The sequence below is a fragment of the Juglans regia genome, chromosome 4, assembly GCF_001411555.2.
Source record: "Juglans regia cultivar Chandler chromosome 4, Walnut 2.0, whole genome shotgun sequence".
Classification (NCBI taxonomy): Eukaryota; Viridiplantae; Streptophyta; class Magnoliopsida; order Fagales; family Juglandaceae; genus Juglans; species Juglans regia.
The window spans coordinates 2,014,046-2,031,882 of NC_049904.1; the positions used below are offsets into that span (position 1 = coordinate 2,014,046).

General features: G+C 36.3%; 2 protein-coding genes across 2 annotated transcripts; one reads left to right on the forward strand and one right to left on the reverse strand.

The window, feature by feature from the left end:
* The first annotated feature begins 250 nt into the window (after window positions 1-250).
* Window positions 251-2,193, forward strand: LOC108995176 (probable aquaporin PIP1-4). Its single transcript, XM_018970680.2, has 4 exons — window positions 251-938; window positions 1,046-1,341; window positions 1,433-1,573; window positions 1,822-2,193. Exons 1-4 carry the CDS (start codon window positions 605-607, stop codon window positions 1,912-1,914), a joined length of 864 nt encoding a protein of 287 aa, XP_018826225.1. The 5' UTR covers window positions 251-604; the 3' UTR covers window positions 1,915-2,193.
* A 10,464-nt stretch (window positions 2,194-12,657) lies between these two features.
* On the reverse strand, window positions 12,658-14,018 carry LOC108995153 (F-box protein At3g07870-like). The gene is made up of 2 exons (XM_018970651.2): window positions 13,763-14,018; window positions 12,658-13,657 (listed from the first exon to the last, which is right to left on the reverse strand). The coding sequence occupies exons 1-2, from the start codon at window positions 13,846-13,848 to the stop codon at window positions 12,703-12,705; spliced, it is 1,041 nt and encodes a 346-aa protein (XP_018826196.1). The 5' UTR covers window positions 13,849-14,018; the 3' UTR covers window positions 12,658-12,702.
* Between the last annotated feature and the right edge of the window lie 3,819 nt (window positions 14,019-17,837).

Consider the following 17,837-nt stretch of genomic DNA (forward strand, 5'->3'; position numbering starts at 1 on the left):
GAAATTTTGAAAGTAGCCGTTATGAACATATTAATTAAGAACAGCTAGTTTTCGCGTGCACCCCTTTACTGCCACTATCCCTCACCAACTCTTCATAGTGGTTCATCCAATCATCCTAATTTGCCATCATTCCAAAACTTTAATTCGAAGTCAAGAATGGTTGCAAGGTAAATAAGCAAAGTGAGAGTCACACATGAGGAAGACAGATAAAGGGCACTCATTCATGTCTATCCATATGATTAATTACAATTTACAAGCGAAGCAGCGATCTCTCTTTTTTCCACAAGCTGAATGAACGGAGAAAGGTCGGTAGGAAGTCACGATCGACAATGTACAGTTAGTTTTATTCTCTCTCGGATCTCTGATCTCTCTCTCCCTCTCTCTCTTTAATCAGTGAGAAAACTCCAAAAGCTAATCAAGACCTCCCAACCTTTGTCCCAAACTCACGCTACAAATACCCCACTCCTACCACTCCTTCACTTGTAACTTGTGAGCCTTTTGCTTGATATTCAGTCATACCCAAGCTTTTCACGAGCCTACAGAATACCAAAAAGACAGTGAAGAGAGTACACAGCCTAGGTCTCTGAAGCTAGAAAGAAAGGAAATGGAGGGGAAAGATGAAGATGTGAGGTTGGGTGCAAATAGGTACAGGGAGAGGCAACCTATTGGAACAACTGCTCAGAGCCAAGACGTCAAGGACTACCAGGAGCCACCTCCGGCACCGCTCTTTGAGCCTGGAGAGCTGTCATCATGGTCCTTTTACAGGGCTGGCATAGCCGAGTTTGTGGCCACATTCTTGTTCCTTTACATCACTGTTTTGACAGTGATGGGTGTGGCCAGATCACCGAGCAAGTGTTCTTCGGTGGGGATTCAAGGCATTGCTTGGGCTTTTGGTGGGATGATCTTTGCTCTTGTTTATTGCACTGCTGGGATTTCAGGTAACAATGCATCAAAACTAAAATGAAGACTGGTTCTATACATAAAGTTCAAAGGAATTCTTCCTTGTTTTTGGGTATGATTTACAATTGTGTGGGGTTTTGTGCAGGTGGTCATATTAACCCTGCAGTGACTTTTGGGCTGTTCTTGGCAAGGAAGCTCTCGCTGACCAGGGCGGTGTTTTACATAATAATGCAGTGTTTGGGAGCCATCTGCGGTGCTGGTGTGGTAAAGGGCTTCCAGAAAACTCAGTACGAGAGGCTTGGTGGTGGCGCCAATACTATAAGCAAGGGATACACCAAAGGTGATGGCCTTGGAGCCGAGATTGTTGGCACCTTCGTCCTTGTCTACACTGTCTTCTCCGCCACCGATGCCAAGCGAAATGCCCGAGATTCCCACGTCCCTGTAAGCAAAATCTTTGCCAGATGTGCATTTCTTTTTCATAAAACTACCCTTTGAAAGTTTCATGACTAGTTAAATGGACTTCTATTTTCAGATCTTGGCGCCACTGCCTATTGGGTTTGCTGTATTTCTGGTTCACCTGGCCACCATCCCCATCACAGGGACAGGTATCAACCCAGCCCGGAGTCTCGGGGCAGCCCTTATTTTCAACAAAGACCAAGCTTGGGATGACCATGTAAGTAGGCTATCATTTTTTAGTACTTTTGAATGATCAGCACGAACAAAACTTTGGAAATGATGAGCTTAACTCGGAATACGCTTGTGTATCTGTATTAATGTTCTTGTTTGCAATTGAGTTTCACAAGCACATCATGAGTAACTCATATCAGAGGAGCCAGGGATGATCAATTCCATCAGTAAACGGGAGAGCCGATTTGTTACAGAATTTCACTAACGGTTTATTGTCAATATTTTCTGGTGCAGTGGGTATTCTGGGTAGGACCATTCATCGGGGCAGCACTTGCTGCTTTGTATCATCAGATGGTGATCAGGGCCGTTCCATTCAAGTCTAAATGATGAAGCAAGGACCTGCAACATTGTTGATTGGTAACTTAAGTAAGTATCCTGCCAATGGGCAGATCTGGGTTTTTCTTCTTGTATTTTCGTCTTCATATATGTAAACGGGCAAGCAAGCAAAACTAATCAGGCGTAGGTGTTGGTGGTTTCTTCTCACCCGACTTCTCTTCTCTACGGGTTTCGCTTGTCATATGTATGTGTTCAAGAATGGCAGATGTTTAGACGTTCTAGCACTCCATTAACCCAATAATATTAATGTTGTGAAGTTCTTTCTTTTCCCTTGATATTATTTTTTTAATCCAGCAAATTTTATTACGAAAATCCTCAATGGAGGAAAACCATGATTACATCAACAAAGAGTTACAAAAACAGGTTCAATAAATCCCAAAAACATGCAAATGCTGATTAGGTGAGACCAAAAAGTTTAGCAATTAATAATGAAGTACTCCAGCCAACAGATACTTGTTTAGAGCAGTACTCCAAAGTCTCCAGTAACATACCATTAACTAGCAATCCACTTGATACCACTGCCCATCTTTGTGCCGCAAAGAATCAAAACCCCAAGATGATCACATGTTCCTTCTGTAGCCTTTTGCTTGAATCATGTGGAGAGAAAGCCATTGGGCATTTGGTATATATTATCCAACCCCAATCTAACCATGCTCGAATGGATTCGTGACATTCTACACCTTCACTAGTCTCGACTTCACATAACCCCGGATCAAACAAAGGAATTTCTCTTCTTTGCAATGAATACCCTTTACCAGAGCTGGCTGTCACGCAACAATACACACCACGACAAATCCCCACCCCAACCCCAATAATTCTTCACCCTCTTCAAAAAAGCACACCCTGAACATTCCCAGGCCTGGAAACTCTACCCAAAATCCCACCTACCCCTACCAACTAATCATGATCAACTATATATGATGATAGACTTCTGTAATGTACTAGACAGCATATCTAAGGGCTCATGATCTGGCGCCATACGGCATATATACCTAGACACGATCATTCATGTGATCTGATCGCCAGCGGTAGCAGCATTCCTGGCTGCAGAAGCAGCACGATGGAAACGGAACTAAAAAGTATACTACGATTGATGGATACTCGTAGTGGAGTAGAAAGAAGTGGACTGAAGTTTGTATTTTATTTTAGGAAGAGTTATTATTTGAGGACTGCTACGTACATCGATATCCACAAAAGAATTATACAAAAAAATTCTATAAACTGACGTAATTCATCAGATCTGTTAGATCAGATCTACTTTGTAATAAAAATAACTTTATAATCTAACGAATCACATTAAATCACATCAGTTTGTGGGATTAATTTTGTATAATCACTTTATGCATGACTAGAATATTTTCCTTATTATTTATTTAAAGTAGGAAGAGTTATTATTGCTTTGGGTATTTTATTGCTTTAAACTAGTACATGTCAATTAAGATTTTTTTTTTTTATATTATTATTGAAAAATGATTTGTACAAGTAATAATAAGCCAAGTCTTTGTAAAAAAGTGGATCCACCTAAAAAAATATAAAAAAATTATTATCTTTTAGTAGAATTAATTCACTTTTTTTTTATAGAAGGCATGATTGAAGATTGTTTATTTGAAATTTGTACGTAGTATTATTTTATTTTATTTAGGTTATTAAGGTAGGAGCGCAGATATTGTATGGGAATATATTTACGTACATGATTAGGAGTGCATGGCTATAAGTACAAGGATTTGTAGTTATTTTGGTCTATCGGAAAGAATAAAAAGCCTTTAGTTTGTTCCGGCCCTAATTAAGTGGATAACAATTTATCACTTTTGTAGTAAGATTCTAGTTCCATCACAACATCCAAGTTAGGTCATCGAGTTGTCATACTAGTAGCAAAATTAGTCGTTAGTGTCGTAAAAGATTCACACAGGTAGGATCAAGACGTCAAAAATATAATTTAGAGTAATACTAGATACAATCATGGATTATGCACATGGCATGCATTTCTTTTAGAAAAAAGTATGGTCCACTATTAAAAAAATTAATTTTCTTATGTAAATATTATATTTATTCACTTTTTCAAAACAATTGTACACGGCGCTTGCGTATTCTATGACTGTAAATTATAGAAAGTTTACAATTGATGGAAAGATTCAATATATGTATTCATATACACTTTATATTTTTATACAAAGTACATCAACTCCAATTAGGAAAGACTTTAAATACAAATAATTACAATTAACTCTAAATGGTAACTAAAATAATAATACAAATATTTGCCTAGAATCAAGCTTGTAACAACTAAGCTGTTGTCCGTGAGCTGGCATGACTATTATCTGTAATATGCCCCCTCAAGATGTGTGTTCCATCTACAATACCAATCTTGGTTGATAGCTTATGAAATCTTTGACGGGATAAAGTTTTTGTGAGCAGGTCAACAAGTTGATCTTCAGTACTAACATGCGAGACATCTAAGATTCCTTTTCCAACTAAGTCCCGAACAAAATGTAGATCATCTGCTATATGTTTTGAACAGTAGTGGAAAGCTGGATTGAGGCTTAGTTGAGTAGCACCAATGTTGTCACAATAAAATGTAGGAGCTTTTGGGATTGAAATATGAAGTTCACTAAACAAAGAAGTGATCGAAACGAGTTATGATGTTGTTGTGGCCAAGGCCTGTATTCAGCTTTTGTTGATGATCTTGCAACTGCATGTTATTTCTGAGTGGACCGTGATTTAGGTGTTGCAATAAGAAAAATGAGATAGACAGACATTGATGTGCGATCAGTCTTATTTCCACCCCAATCAACGTTAGAGTAACCATGTAAAATTAATTTTTCCATGCTTCTAATTAAAATCCTATGATTTACAGTGAGCTTGAGGTACCTTAGCAATCTTTTTGTAGCTTGCCAATGAAATGTACTTGGCTTTCGCATAAATTAAGCAAGCTTGTTGACAGGGAAGGCTATATCTGGCCGTGTAAGTGCTAAGTATGGCAATGCTCCAATGACTTTTCGATACTTAGTTGCATCAACCGGTGTGGAGCCATTATTACTTTGTAAATTATCTTTTGAAGCAAGTGGTGTTTGCACTTCTTTAGCACCCTACATCCTCGTTCTAGTCATGAGTATATCTCTAATATACTTGTGCTAGGTTAAGAACATCCCCTGTTTGCAAGGAATGACTTCCACACCTAGGAAGTAGTGGAGACGGCCAAGATCTTTAAGAGAAAATCTGGTTCCTAATTTTTTGATCATCTTGTTGACAACAGCTGAGTCACTTCTTGTGATGATAAGATCATCCACATACACAAGCAAGTATATAGTTAATGTGTTTTGCCGAAGAATAAATAAAGATGGATCGGCTCTTGAGTTTTTGAAACCTAATTGATGTAGATACTATTGCAACTCCTTGTACCAAGCTCTTGGAGCTTGTTTTAGTCCATAAATGGACTTCTTTAGCCTGCAAGCATGATTAGGGAAATTTGAATCAACAAAACCATGTGGTTGAATCATGTAGACATCCTCATGTAGCATTCCTTGTAGAAAGGCATTGTTTATGTCAAGTTGCTGTAAGGACCAGTCACGACTCACTGCAATAGTAAGTATTGAACAAACAGTCACTGGTTTTATTATAGGACTAAAGGTTTCTAGATAATCAAGGCCTGATCTTTTATGAAAACCATTTGCCACCAAACGCGCTTTGTAGCGCTCAATGCTTCCATCAGGATTTCTTTAATCTGGAATACCCATTTGCAGCCTACCAAATTTGTTGCATCTATTTTAGGAACAAGATCCCAAGTTCCATGTTTCACGAGCGCTGTGAATTCATCCGACAATGCTTGTCGTCATTTTGAGTCTTTCATGGCCTGTGTGATACAGGTTAAGGTAAAGGATGCTTTGTAACCATGTATAGTTGCTTTGGTTTGTAAATGTTATTCATTAATCTGGTTGTCATTGAATGATTTCTAGAAGGTAAGGTAAATGATGGCAATGATGGGTTGTTTGTTGGTGCAAGTGGCTCACTTGAAGGTGCAGGTGGTTCTGTAGAAGGGCTCGGGTTTCAGAAGCAACATCCTGCAGAGGTAGAGCCATATTTGATGTATTTCTTGTTTTGTGCACCAGTTACAATAGTTTTGCTTGAGTACTTGTATTAGTTGGTGTGACACTCGATTGAGATTGATGAGTGTTGGAACCATGAAATTGAAAAATATTTTCATCACATTTAACATGTCTGGATAGAAAGAGTTTTGATGACTAAAGATCAAGGCATTTATAAGCACTCTGTGAAGTGCAATAGCCGATGAACAAGCATGGTTGAGACCTCGGGTGAAGTTTGGTGGCACTATATGGTCTTAACCAAGGAAAGCATTGACAGCCCAAAGTTCTTAGTTTCAAATAATTTGGTTGTCTTCCAAAGAGAGCTTCAAATGAAGATTTGTTTTTAAGAACTTTGGTTGGCATTCTGTTAAGAAAGTGTATATGAATACATATATTGAATATGTCCATCAATTGTAAAGTTTAAATACAAATAGTTACAATTAACTCTAAATCGTAACTGAAATAATAATACAAAGACTTGCCTAGAATCAAGCTTGTAACAGCTAAGCTATTGTCTGTAAGTTTTCATGACTATTATCTATAATACAAATATTATTTCTCTATAATTTATAGTTGAATAAAATCTTAAACAAGCTAGATTTTGAAAATCAATCTAATTTTGACTATTAATTTACTATTGGATTATTATATTATTGTATAAAATATTAGTTTAGATGTAAACACAATCAATTATAGTATTTGAGCTTGATTAAAAAAAACAAAATACTTAAGAAGAAACATGTCACAAAACTTACCATGCATGCGTCCTCTATAATTGAATAAAAAACCGCATAAAATTCAAGCATATTGGTTGGGGATAAAATATGTGGAAGACTAATCTCGTTTGGATATTATACAGATGAGATGAGATGAAATAAAAAATCTGTAAATAGTAGTAAAATACTTTAAGTTAACATATTTTATGGGGTTTTGGAAAAGAAAAGAGAAAAAAATTGAATAAAAATATTATAAAGTTAAAATATTGCTAGAATATAATTTTTTTAAAATATTTTTGTTTTGAAATTTAAAAAAGTTAAATTATTTTTTATATTTTGTTTGAAAGTTTAAAAAATTTGTAATTATTAAGTAATGATTAGATGAAAAAATTAAAAGTTAAAAATTAAAAATTAAAAACTATCTATATTTAATTGATGTTTGAATATTAAAATAAAATGAAATGAAATGAATTGAAACCATGAAACCAAATTCGTCCTAAAGTTCTTGAGTAAATCTATTCATTATTATTTTTTTATTATTTTTTATCATTTTATAATCTGATATTAGATTATTAGATATTATTTATTAAATTTTATTTATAAACTTATTATCCAATATTATATCATAAAATAATAAAAAAATTAAAATTAAAATAGTGAGTATCATTACTCAAAATAAGAGGGTATGGCAAATTGAAGCCCGCCATATTAAATAAAATGGACGAGACAAAAATTATGGTCTGTCTGGACACAAGGCCAAGGCCATCAAAGCTAGCTAAGAAAGGAAATGGAGATAAAGCAAAAGACAGCTAGACAAAAAGTGGGGAATTAGACGACAAACAAAAAAAAAAAGTATACTTGTAATGATATGGGATCATGTTCACCAGCTTCTTCCTTCAGTCCTTCCGTCTTCATCTCTCTCTCCAAGAAAATACCATGAAAATTTGTATTTTTAAATATTATTACATAGTAGATTTCACCATCTTGCTTTTATGTTCAAAATGCATGGACCATACTTTTAAATAAATTATTTATATTCATATGGATCTAGCACTACAACAGTTTGTCTCTTCCGGGATCAAGATTTTTATCCCAAAAAGTTACTGTTTCGTCTCATAGCAATTTTTGAGATGAAAAATAAGTATTGCAAATCCATTCCAATATCATTGTCTCGGAAGGTTTTTTGAAACGAAAATAGAAAAAACCTTTCGATAGCATTTAAAAGGGAATTTGTTTTTTTGGATGATTTTATTTTCTCCCAAAAAGTCAGTCGAATGATCAAATTTATACATTTGAACGATGAAGAAGTTCGAACGGGTTAGATTATTTATTTGATTGAATAAGCTCGGTTCGAATGATGTTCCGTTCAAACGTAACAATTAAAGTTCGACCGTTATAGAATGTTTGAACATATATAGTTGAATATTTGAACTAAAGATATCAAAGTTCGAACGTATGTAGTTGATGGTTCGAACTTCAGTTTTGACGTTTGAATATTTTACTATTCAAATTCGTTCGAACGTTTGGTGTATTATTCCAACGGTTATATAATGTTTGATTTGCCCGATGGTTGTTTGAACGCAGTTTACGCATTACGTTCGAATGTCTTTATTACACCATTCGAATGGATGACACCTATTAACTATTTGAACCTTTTTTTCTATTTGAACTGTATAATATTTTTTTCTACCCATTAATAAACAACATAATGCACATAAATAACATTTTAAAATATATTAGTAAATGTTCAAAAAATATAAAAATAGTCTCATAAATGTAAACGAACTAAATAAAATAGTAGTTTTCATAATACAAAAGACAGTTAAAAATCTTATCTATAAATTAAACTAGTTGCTTGGAGGTCTGAATTGTTGCATAAGCATCTGCATTTGAAATTACATTTCTCTCCAGACTCTGCTTGTTGCTCTTCTTATCAATTCATTCGCATCTTCATTTCAACTGGTTGGGCAACAAACTCATGCTGGTTTGTTATCAATTCCTCGATCTCTGACCTTACATCCTCTAACGTTTTAGATGTGTTGGCATCACTAGACGATGAAGATGAGCTAGAAGGCTTGATGCAATGACCCAAGCCCCTCGAATTGCCTAAACGTGGACCTAGAACCTTCGTAAAAGTTTTCACATCACTTATTGTGGAATTTTGATTAGTTGCAGATTTAGCACACAAGACAACCATTTTTCCTACACATAAGAGAAATAATTAATATTGCCACAAATATATAAATAAGTTTAATTAAAACAGATAATAATACTTACATAATTTTTACAAGTATCGGGATGAGTCCGCACTCCATTACAAACAGTATGTGATGTAGTATATAATTTTGTCAAATCATAATTTCCATCTAAGTCTTGCTACATGACAAATATTTTATAGATATAAAGTCATTAGAATACAACAAACAATAAACTTGAGTAAAAAATAAACTTACCAACTTCTTAGAGAGGTGATAGAACTAACTTGAGCCTGCATGGTGATGAAGCTTTAAGTTTGATCTATTTGTTTTGTTTATAAAAATTCACTCCTGCATAGAAGTTGTAAATATTAGCAAGAGAAATTATAAACCATGATATGTAAAACAAGTTATTTATTTACTTTAAATACAAGATCCTCAAACATATCACAAATTTTTTCTCAATCTGACGATCGGACATCTTGGAAAGGATTTTGGCGTGCATCGTGATTGTTTTAGAACTTATTGTAATGCTCATGACATCTAGTCTTATATTTCTGGAATGCATTACGCATAAACTCATCATTAGTCTTGCGCTCCTCCCTCAAATCAAAATTTAGTTTGAAATCATCCTTAAAAAAATAAGACTCATGAACAAATTAATTGCATATTCTATATTTTGAATAAACATTAAGTAATTTGAGAAATGTATTAAATAATTGCCAAACAACGCTTCTTAAAAATCTCTTTAACATATTTGGAAACTTTATGTCATGAACTCGTAGCCAAATGTGCATAAATTCGTGTAAAAGCACCAACATGAGAAGCAAGCTAGGCAGTTGATTCTCCTTCAACTCTGGTATGATCGTTAAGAATGTTAACCTTAATCTTACCAACTTTATGATATTTTTTCAACGTCATGCCTCTAGTAGTGTCTCGATCTTAACGAGATTGTACATTTAGCTCTAAAAAAACCGTATTTATAGTACAAATGAAAGAAGCGATAGTTAGAATTTAAGTTCGAACAGATAGCAATATTCGTTTGAACATGTAATGACATGTTCGGTACACATCATATTTTAGCCTTTTCCACAGAGGAAAATAGGTAATGTAATATATAGCGTTCTAGTCAAATATAATTATTTTATCTAAGTTTCATTTATTATATTTTATAATCAATGTTCTTAATTTTACTTTTTAAATTTCAATGCCATTACAATGGCTTTTCAAGGAAGGAAGCGGGGTAGGTCAGGGAAACCCTCCAGCGAAGAAGTCCGAGAGAGGATTGTTTTGTTGGAGCGTCAGGTGAAAATCGAGTACTTTAAGGATCTTCTATAGGAGGGACGTTGTCTGGCATCTAACTTCCTTGATTGTGGTTGGACATTGATTATGGACCAGAAGGACAATGGGAGGGACAAGACATTGCCCACATCGACATTGTATCTGAGTTCTATAAAGAACTTGGTGGTGCTGGCCAGGATGATGATGCATACACCTTTTTCGTTTGGGGCTAATTTGTTAGATTCTCGATGCATGTAGTCACCCATTTTCTTCATATCCCTCGACTGCCCACTGCATATCCAAGCGTGGTGCCCAGATAGTCTACACCTGCACGTGATGTGGAGACTGCTGAGGATAAGGACACAGATGTAGTAGATGAGCTCGATGGCCTTCCTGATCATGAGGTTTCTCAATTGATTGTGGGTCCAGATGTCCTTCCCTATGATGGGACCAAGAGCATCAAACATGCTAGCTTATCCATTTTTTTTAAGATCATAAACATAATAATAGCTAACAACAATGATCCGAGGCTGCACAAGACTGATGTTAGCATGGATCAGGTACGATTTGTGATACAGGTCGCTCGTGGGATGCCTATCGACCTATCAAGATATATCTTTGTTAGGATTCAATCAGAGGCCACCTATATTACGACAGATATATTGTCATTTGGGGCCCTGCTCACAAGATTTCTTTTAGCAACAGGGTCTAGCCATATGTGTATGACCGTGTTTGGGAATCGATTGGACTGATCAACTACTTGACATTGCCACGCAGCACGGGACACTCAAGATTTCGTATTCGTGCACCCACTACAGAGGCAGTCGATACTTAAGGAGATGCACACCTGAGAGATCATGTGTATTGGGTGAGGCATCTACACAGGGTGCATCACGCAATACTATTCGTGAGGAGATTGTAGATAACATGCGTGTAGAGATCCGCACATAGACAGCAGAGCTAATTGATGCAATGCGTACGGAAGTCTGGATCACCCTCGTAGAGACTGAGTCAAAGATCATGTCTCGATTGACAAATATGGAGACATGCCTTGGTGAAGTTGAGACGGTGCTACAAGGTTCGGGCTAGTAGCTATTTGTGTTTTGTATAATTAAATTAAACTTAAATACTTATATTATGGTCATTATTGAGTTCCTTTATGTATGTATATTATTTAAAAGCTATACCTTTTATATAAACTAAATATTTACCTATAACTAATTAATAAGGTATTTGTTTACAATTAAAATTTGTAAAAATCTTACAACTGTTCGAATGTATTGTAGAAGCATTTGAACGTATTTTCTACTCCTACCAAACATTTATTCATCTAACCCACCAGAATTTCCGTTCGAACCATTCAATAGTCGTTCGAATGTTAATTTTAGATGTTCGAACGGTAACTCAAATTTCCTTTAGAATTGATAACTTAACCCACCAATTTAACGTTCAAAGATTTATTAAATTTAAGATCGAATGGTTAGGTACCCGTTCGAACGGACTTTCTGTTAGGGACAAATTTTTTCGTCCTAATAAATTCTGTTTGAGCATAAAAATTACGTTCGAACGGATAACGACATTAGCAAATTTTTTGAAATAAAATTTGATTTTCATTCCTAAAAAACATATTTTGGGACGATTTTCATTTTATCTCAAAAACAAAAATTTGTTGCAGTGTAAGGGTATAATTTTCATCAATAACTCGAGATTTCTCATGCCATCCATGTATTACTCCAAGGCATTATTTCATAAAATTCAGTCCATGCATCCAGATTCCATTGCCGGCCTATATGCGAATCATTTCGATTAGGCCACGACAGGGAACAGTACATGACTAATTTCTTATTGTGTAGTTAATAAAGTGGTGGCCTCACCATAAAAAAATAAATAAATAAATAAAGTGATGGCCTAGAGCCTTGGCCTATGTGACGAGAAAATTGGTTAAAAAAAATAAAATAGAATAATACGTATTGAATTTTGTCATACGTACCTAATCTCATTAATTGATGTATTGCATTTTAGCTAGGCATATATATATCCTTTTATATATCAAGGTGTTTGAATTATTAAATTATTTAACATGCCTTATAAAAATGATAAAAACCCGTTCTAGCAAAAATAGTTATCGATTGCACTTAAAAAAGATACGTTCTACCTGACCACAATTCAAATGTTACCATAAATCATGCATTAATGGCTAAACAAGTTGCCGTCATAATTTTCTTTATATGCTTGAATGAACTCATCAAGTTGCAGAATGTAATCAATTAATTATACTACTCGCTAAACATACGTACATATATATTTATATTAAGTATGAAAAATGATATTTACAGTTATGAATATACAAATATCGCGTAATTATTTTAAAAAAAAGTTAATAAATATAAAATTTATATAAAAAATTAATTTTTTAATAATAAATTTTATTTTTTTATAAATAATTATACGACATTTACATACAGCATAACTCTACTTAATATTATTCAAAATCTGTGCTTAGCCTCAAGCTATTACATATCTTTTAATACCAGTGTTAATCACTGGAAGTAGGCTCTCCACGTAAGTAGAAACACTGGCAGAAAACTTTGTAGCCCCATGAGTTGAAAGTTTCTTGACGTCTTTAGTAAAGGGGTTGTACAGAAACAACTCGTCTTTATCGTTCTGCCATATGACCACTCCATTATTCCAACACCCCAGTGGGATCCCAATGCTAGAAAACGGTCCAATCCTCAGTACTCTACTCCAACAATCGTCAATACCAAGATCATTATCTTTCATGACCCAAAATTCGATAAAGTTGTCAACATGTTCGTGGCAGGGATAATAGATTAAAGCAACACTTCCCTTATATGCACCTAGCTTCTTGCTGTATTTATGGCAAGAACCTTTGGCATCTGGGTCTGGCAGGCCCACCAGGTCGAATACCTCCTTGCCCATGTCGAAAGATAAGACAAACTCGTCACGACGAGGCTCCCCAGGTCCGAAGATTGTGTTTGGCCAAAAGGGTCCAAACCCTAGCCAATATGGCACTCCATTCAGGATCACCCCGCACCTGCGCTGCTCTATGTCACAGGGAACGACGGCATTGATCATTCTCCAAGAACCTGTACTCGTCGAGTACAGTTCAACTTTAGCATGAACTGGATTTCCATCCTGCAGGCCTCTAAAGTACACAATCCTCACCACCTTGTAGTCATCGAGATGGAAACCAAAACCTACCGAGATTTTCATGATTGACAGATTTGGAAACCTGGGGTCTATGCATGGTGTTGGGAGAATATTATGTTCTCTGGTTGCAGGATTCCATAAGAGAATAACTGAACCCTGAGATAAACAGACTAAGCCATTGCAGGAACCCACAATAATTCCAAACTTTATTTCTTGAGGAGCATCTATCTTGGCTGCTACATCCAGTGTTTTGTTCGATATCAAGGAGATTGTGTGGTTTTCTTCTTGACTGTTAACAAGCAAGAGATCACAGCCATGGTTGGCTTTGAGATTAAGGTGGATAGTCATGAAATCAGGATTTTTCAGTAAGGCATACCAAGGTTTGCAAACGAACCTGAATCGAACGAGGGACTTGACAGGGAGCCTCGAGAGAATGTCTGTAAGCACATCTTCGGGGATATGATTGGTCGGAACCACCATGGTTCTGGACGCTACAGCTATACGTGCGTGGTGAATCTGCGCTGCTATTCCAATACGGTTAGCCGGACAAGGATGTTCCTAGCTAGGGTTTAAGATTGTCAATGTAATGCGTACATCTTAACTTATTCGAGCTTGCCATTGCGTTGCGACTCCGGAAGCGTGCGTGCCTTGGACGCCTATAGTTTTCGAGGCACTTTTATCCTCCCTGGGCCAAGAATCCATAGCCATAGGGCCCTTGGGCCATTAATTAAGATCAGAATTGAGACCAACTATGAACTAGCTAGCCAGACCGACCTGGTATGAGCCCCCAATAGCAACTTGACAATTAATAAATAAGGAGTCAACTAGCTAGGCTGGTTTGCTTTTAAGATTAAAATCTAAAATTTTGAAAATTTTTCGTCTCATAATTATAATTTTTTTAATTTTTCACACAAAATAAAACAAACAATTTAACTTTTTTCAAATTCCAAAACAAAAATAAAAAAATATATTCTAATAATTTTTTATTTAATTTTTTAACTTTAATCTCATCTTAACTCAACTCAATTCAACTCATCTCATCTTATATCTGAAAACAAACATGGCCTAAGTTAGTGGGACTGTTCTATCAGCTTGTCTCTCCTTATTCCCTCTTCTCCCAAATTCCCCACAATTGCCCTGAAGGTGTTCCCCCTCTCCTTTTAATAAATCTAGTACTCACCATATCCTTTCTTTCCCTCCCTCTCTTTTTTCTTTTTCCTCTTCCTAATTTTTTTCGTATTCTTTGAGCCATAAAATTTTAAATGTAGATCAGCTCTTAATCCAGCATTAATTAAGTCACTACATGCTTCGACCAGTACCATTGGAAGCCCATCGACCCCTTCATTGTTTCTTGTGAAAAACGACAAGAGAAAAGTAAAGTAAAACATAATCTTGAAGAATGTCCAAATACGTTATGGGATGAAATACAATTGAAATTGACGGTTGTACTTTTCATAGTAGAAGAAACACTAGCAGATTCAACTATCAAGTTGTTCGCTCAAGTGAATATCGAGCGAACTCTCTGCCTGAGCCTCGCTCAAGTCAACTGTCAAGCGAGCTATCTATCTAATCTTCGCTCGAGCCAAGTAGTATTGAGCGAGTGTCGAGCAAACTTTCGACTTGCTTCCACTCAAATTAAGAACCAAGCTTTACAAACCCAACAATTCTCCCATTTGGAGACTGGTATAGCCAATGTATCAACACTTCCACAAAAATTGAAACCCTCCCCCTCTGCAGGTTATAGCTTCTATCTTCAAGCTAGAAGATTAATTGAAGTTGCTCACAACTTTAGTTTCTCGAGCGTAACACTCTTAGTCAACATATCAGTAAGGTTCTTGCTTCCACAGATATTCTCAAGTATCATTTTCTAGTACTAGTCTGATTGTTGTGGTTTTTACAATTGGAGAGAGAACCTCAAAGTAGTTAATGTCTCTTCTACTGAAAACCTTTCACAACAAGTCTAGGCTTATACCTCTTGATGTCATCATGCTCAGTATTCAGATGGTATGCCCACTTGTTGTGCAATGCATTCTTCCATACTAGAAGTTGAATAAGCTCTCATGTCTAATTTCCTCTTAGCTCCGTGTCTCACCACCATCAACCAGCAGAATGTAATTCAAAGTGGGTGAAAACCGTTGTGGAGGTCGCATAGTCCTAGAAGATGGGCAAATAGCCACTGTAGGTGTGGACGACTCTGGATCCGACTACGAAACAATAGGAATGGGGGCACTAATCCTACTCTCCCCGTCACTCACACCTTTACTATGTACTATGATCTCAGGAAATTCATCTAGGCTCACAAACTTAGATTCTTAAGGAGCTACATCTGCTTTTGTACTAGATTTTTCATTGTACATGACTTTCTCATTAAAGATCACATTTCTACTCTTGATGATTCTCCGACTCCAATCATCTGAGAAATGATAGCCAAATGACTCATCCTCGTAGTCAATGAAGAAATAGTTTCTTGATTTGGCATTAAGCTTGCTACAAGCATGAGTCTCAATGTGAACATATGAAACACAACAAAAGGTTCTTAGATGAGAATGTTTCACCTCTTTTGTGCTCCAAACCTCCTCAAGTAGTCTGCATTCCAACGGAACTTATGACCCTCAATTGATCAGATAAACTGTGGTACTAGCTGCTTTTACCCAGAATGTTGGTGGTAACCCAGCATGCAGCCTCATGCTCCTAGCACGCTCATTGATGGTCCTATTCATGCCCTCAGCAACACTATTCTATTGTGGGGTCCCAGGAGTAGTCTCCTCCATTCTGATACCATGTGTTGTGCAATACTTCTTGAATCCTCCATCAATGTACTCTCCACTATTGTAAGCCCTCAATCATTTCAGCTCCAGGTCTATTTTTGTGTCAACCAAGGCTTTCCATTTCTTAAATATTGCAAATACATCAGATTTTTGTTTAAAAAATAGACACATACCTTTCTATTGCAGTAGTCGATGAAGGTGAGGTAGCACCACGAACCTCCAATCGATGAGACCGAGGAAGGCCTCCACAAATCCGTATGTACTAGTTACAACTTTCTTGACTTCTGTGCTCTACCGCCCCTAAAAAAACTGACCATTTCCTACTTTCCCAAAATGCAACTCTCACACATGTCCAGATCAACTGACTTAAGCTCTGGTAACTTTCCCTTTGAAAGAATTTCCTTCGTCCATTTCTGACTCATGTGGCCAAGCCTGCATTGCCACAACTCTGCAATACTCTCAGCTTTAGTAGTAGCAATCATGTTGCTTCATCCCGTTGTCATGTACAGAGTACCAGTCTTCTTACCTTCCATATGCCACATGAGAAAACTATCGAATGACCGCCATCATCAAGTTGTCCCACAGTGATTAGGTTTTTCTTCAACTCGAGAATGTGTATAATTTTCTGCAAAGTCAACGCATTCTTTTTTGGGAGTATAATGTTCATTTTTCTCACTCCCACTACATCCAGCGCTTCTCCATTAGCCAAGTACACCTTACCGAAATCACCAGCAATATAATTTTACATGATTTCTCAATGTGAATTAGTGTGGAATAAAGCTCCCTAATCCAAGACCTAATCATCAACCAGACTGTGAACTTCAAAAATCCTATACTTTTTCAGTTACCACGTTTGCAGCGTCATTCTCTACTTTCTTCGATTTTTTTTTTTTTTTAACATTTACTTCAAAATGGCCAGTCTTGCCACAATTCCAGAAAGTGCTATATTGCCCAAACCTATACTTGCTCTTGCCCCTGTTTCTTGATTTTGATATGCCTCGTTTAGGGTTCCTATCATGTCATTTCCCTCGAGTATCAATGTTTAGTGCAAAACCTAAGCCCAAGGTCTCACTAGAATCTCTCGTGCGTACCTCCTCAACTAGAATGAAATATTGGATATTGTCGTATTTTAACTTCATCCTCCTAGTAGAAATACTCACAACCATTCTCATGGCCTCCCAATAGGATCAATGTGTGAATTTCATCATCAAACTCAATTTCGACTAACGATAATTGATTTGTGATAGTATTAAATTAATTCAGATGTTGGGCAACCGACGTACCTTCTGTCATCTTCAGGTTGAATAATTTCTTCATCAGATATATCTTATTATTTACTGACAACTTTTCATACATACCGGACAAAACCGCCATAAGATCCATTGTGGCCTTTTCTTTGATTACGTTGTGTGCAACTGGTCTTGAGAGGGTCAATGGAATAAGCCCCAAAACCTGTCGATCTAATAGGTTGCAATCAGCATCTTCTACATTGTCTGGCTTCTTCTCCAGCAGATGAAGATGGAGTCTCTTCCCATAGAGATAATCCTTGATATGCATCCTTCAGTATCTGAAGTCTGTGCAATCAAACTTCTCTATTCCAGATATCTTAATTTATTTTCTTGTCATCTTTCTCCCTAAGACTTGAACCTTAGCTCTTGATACCAGTTTTTTGTGAAAAATAACTAGCAAAAAGTAATGCAA

Coding starts and splice junctions, on each gene's coding strand:
- LOC108995176 (XM_018970680.2), top strand. CDS start 605: ATGGAGGGGAAAGATGAAGATGTGAGGTTGGGTGCAAATAGGTACAGG. Junction 1,342..1,432: donor CCCGAGATTCCCACGTCCCT/GTAAGCAAAATC, acceptor TTCTATTTTCAG/ATCTTGGCGCCACTGCCTAT. Junction 1,574..1,821: donor ACCAAGCTTGGGATGACCAT/GTAAGTAGGCTA, acceptor TTTCTGGTGCAG/TGGGTATTCTGGGTAGGACC.
- LOC108995153 (XM_018970651.2), bottom strand. CDS start 13,848: ATGGTGGTTCCGACCAATCATATCCCCGAAGATGTGCTTACAGACATT. Junction 13,658..13,762: donor AAGTCCCTCGTTCGATTCAG/GTTCGTTTGCAA, acceptor GCTTGTTAACAG/TCAAGAAGAAAACCACACAA.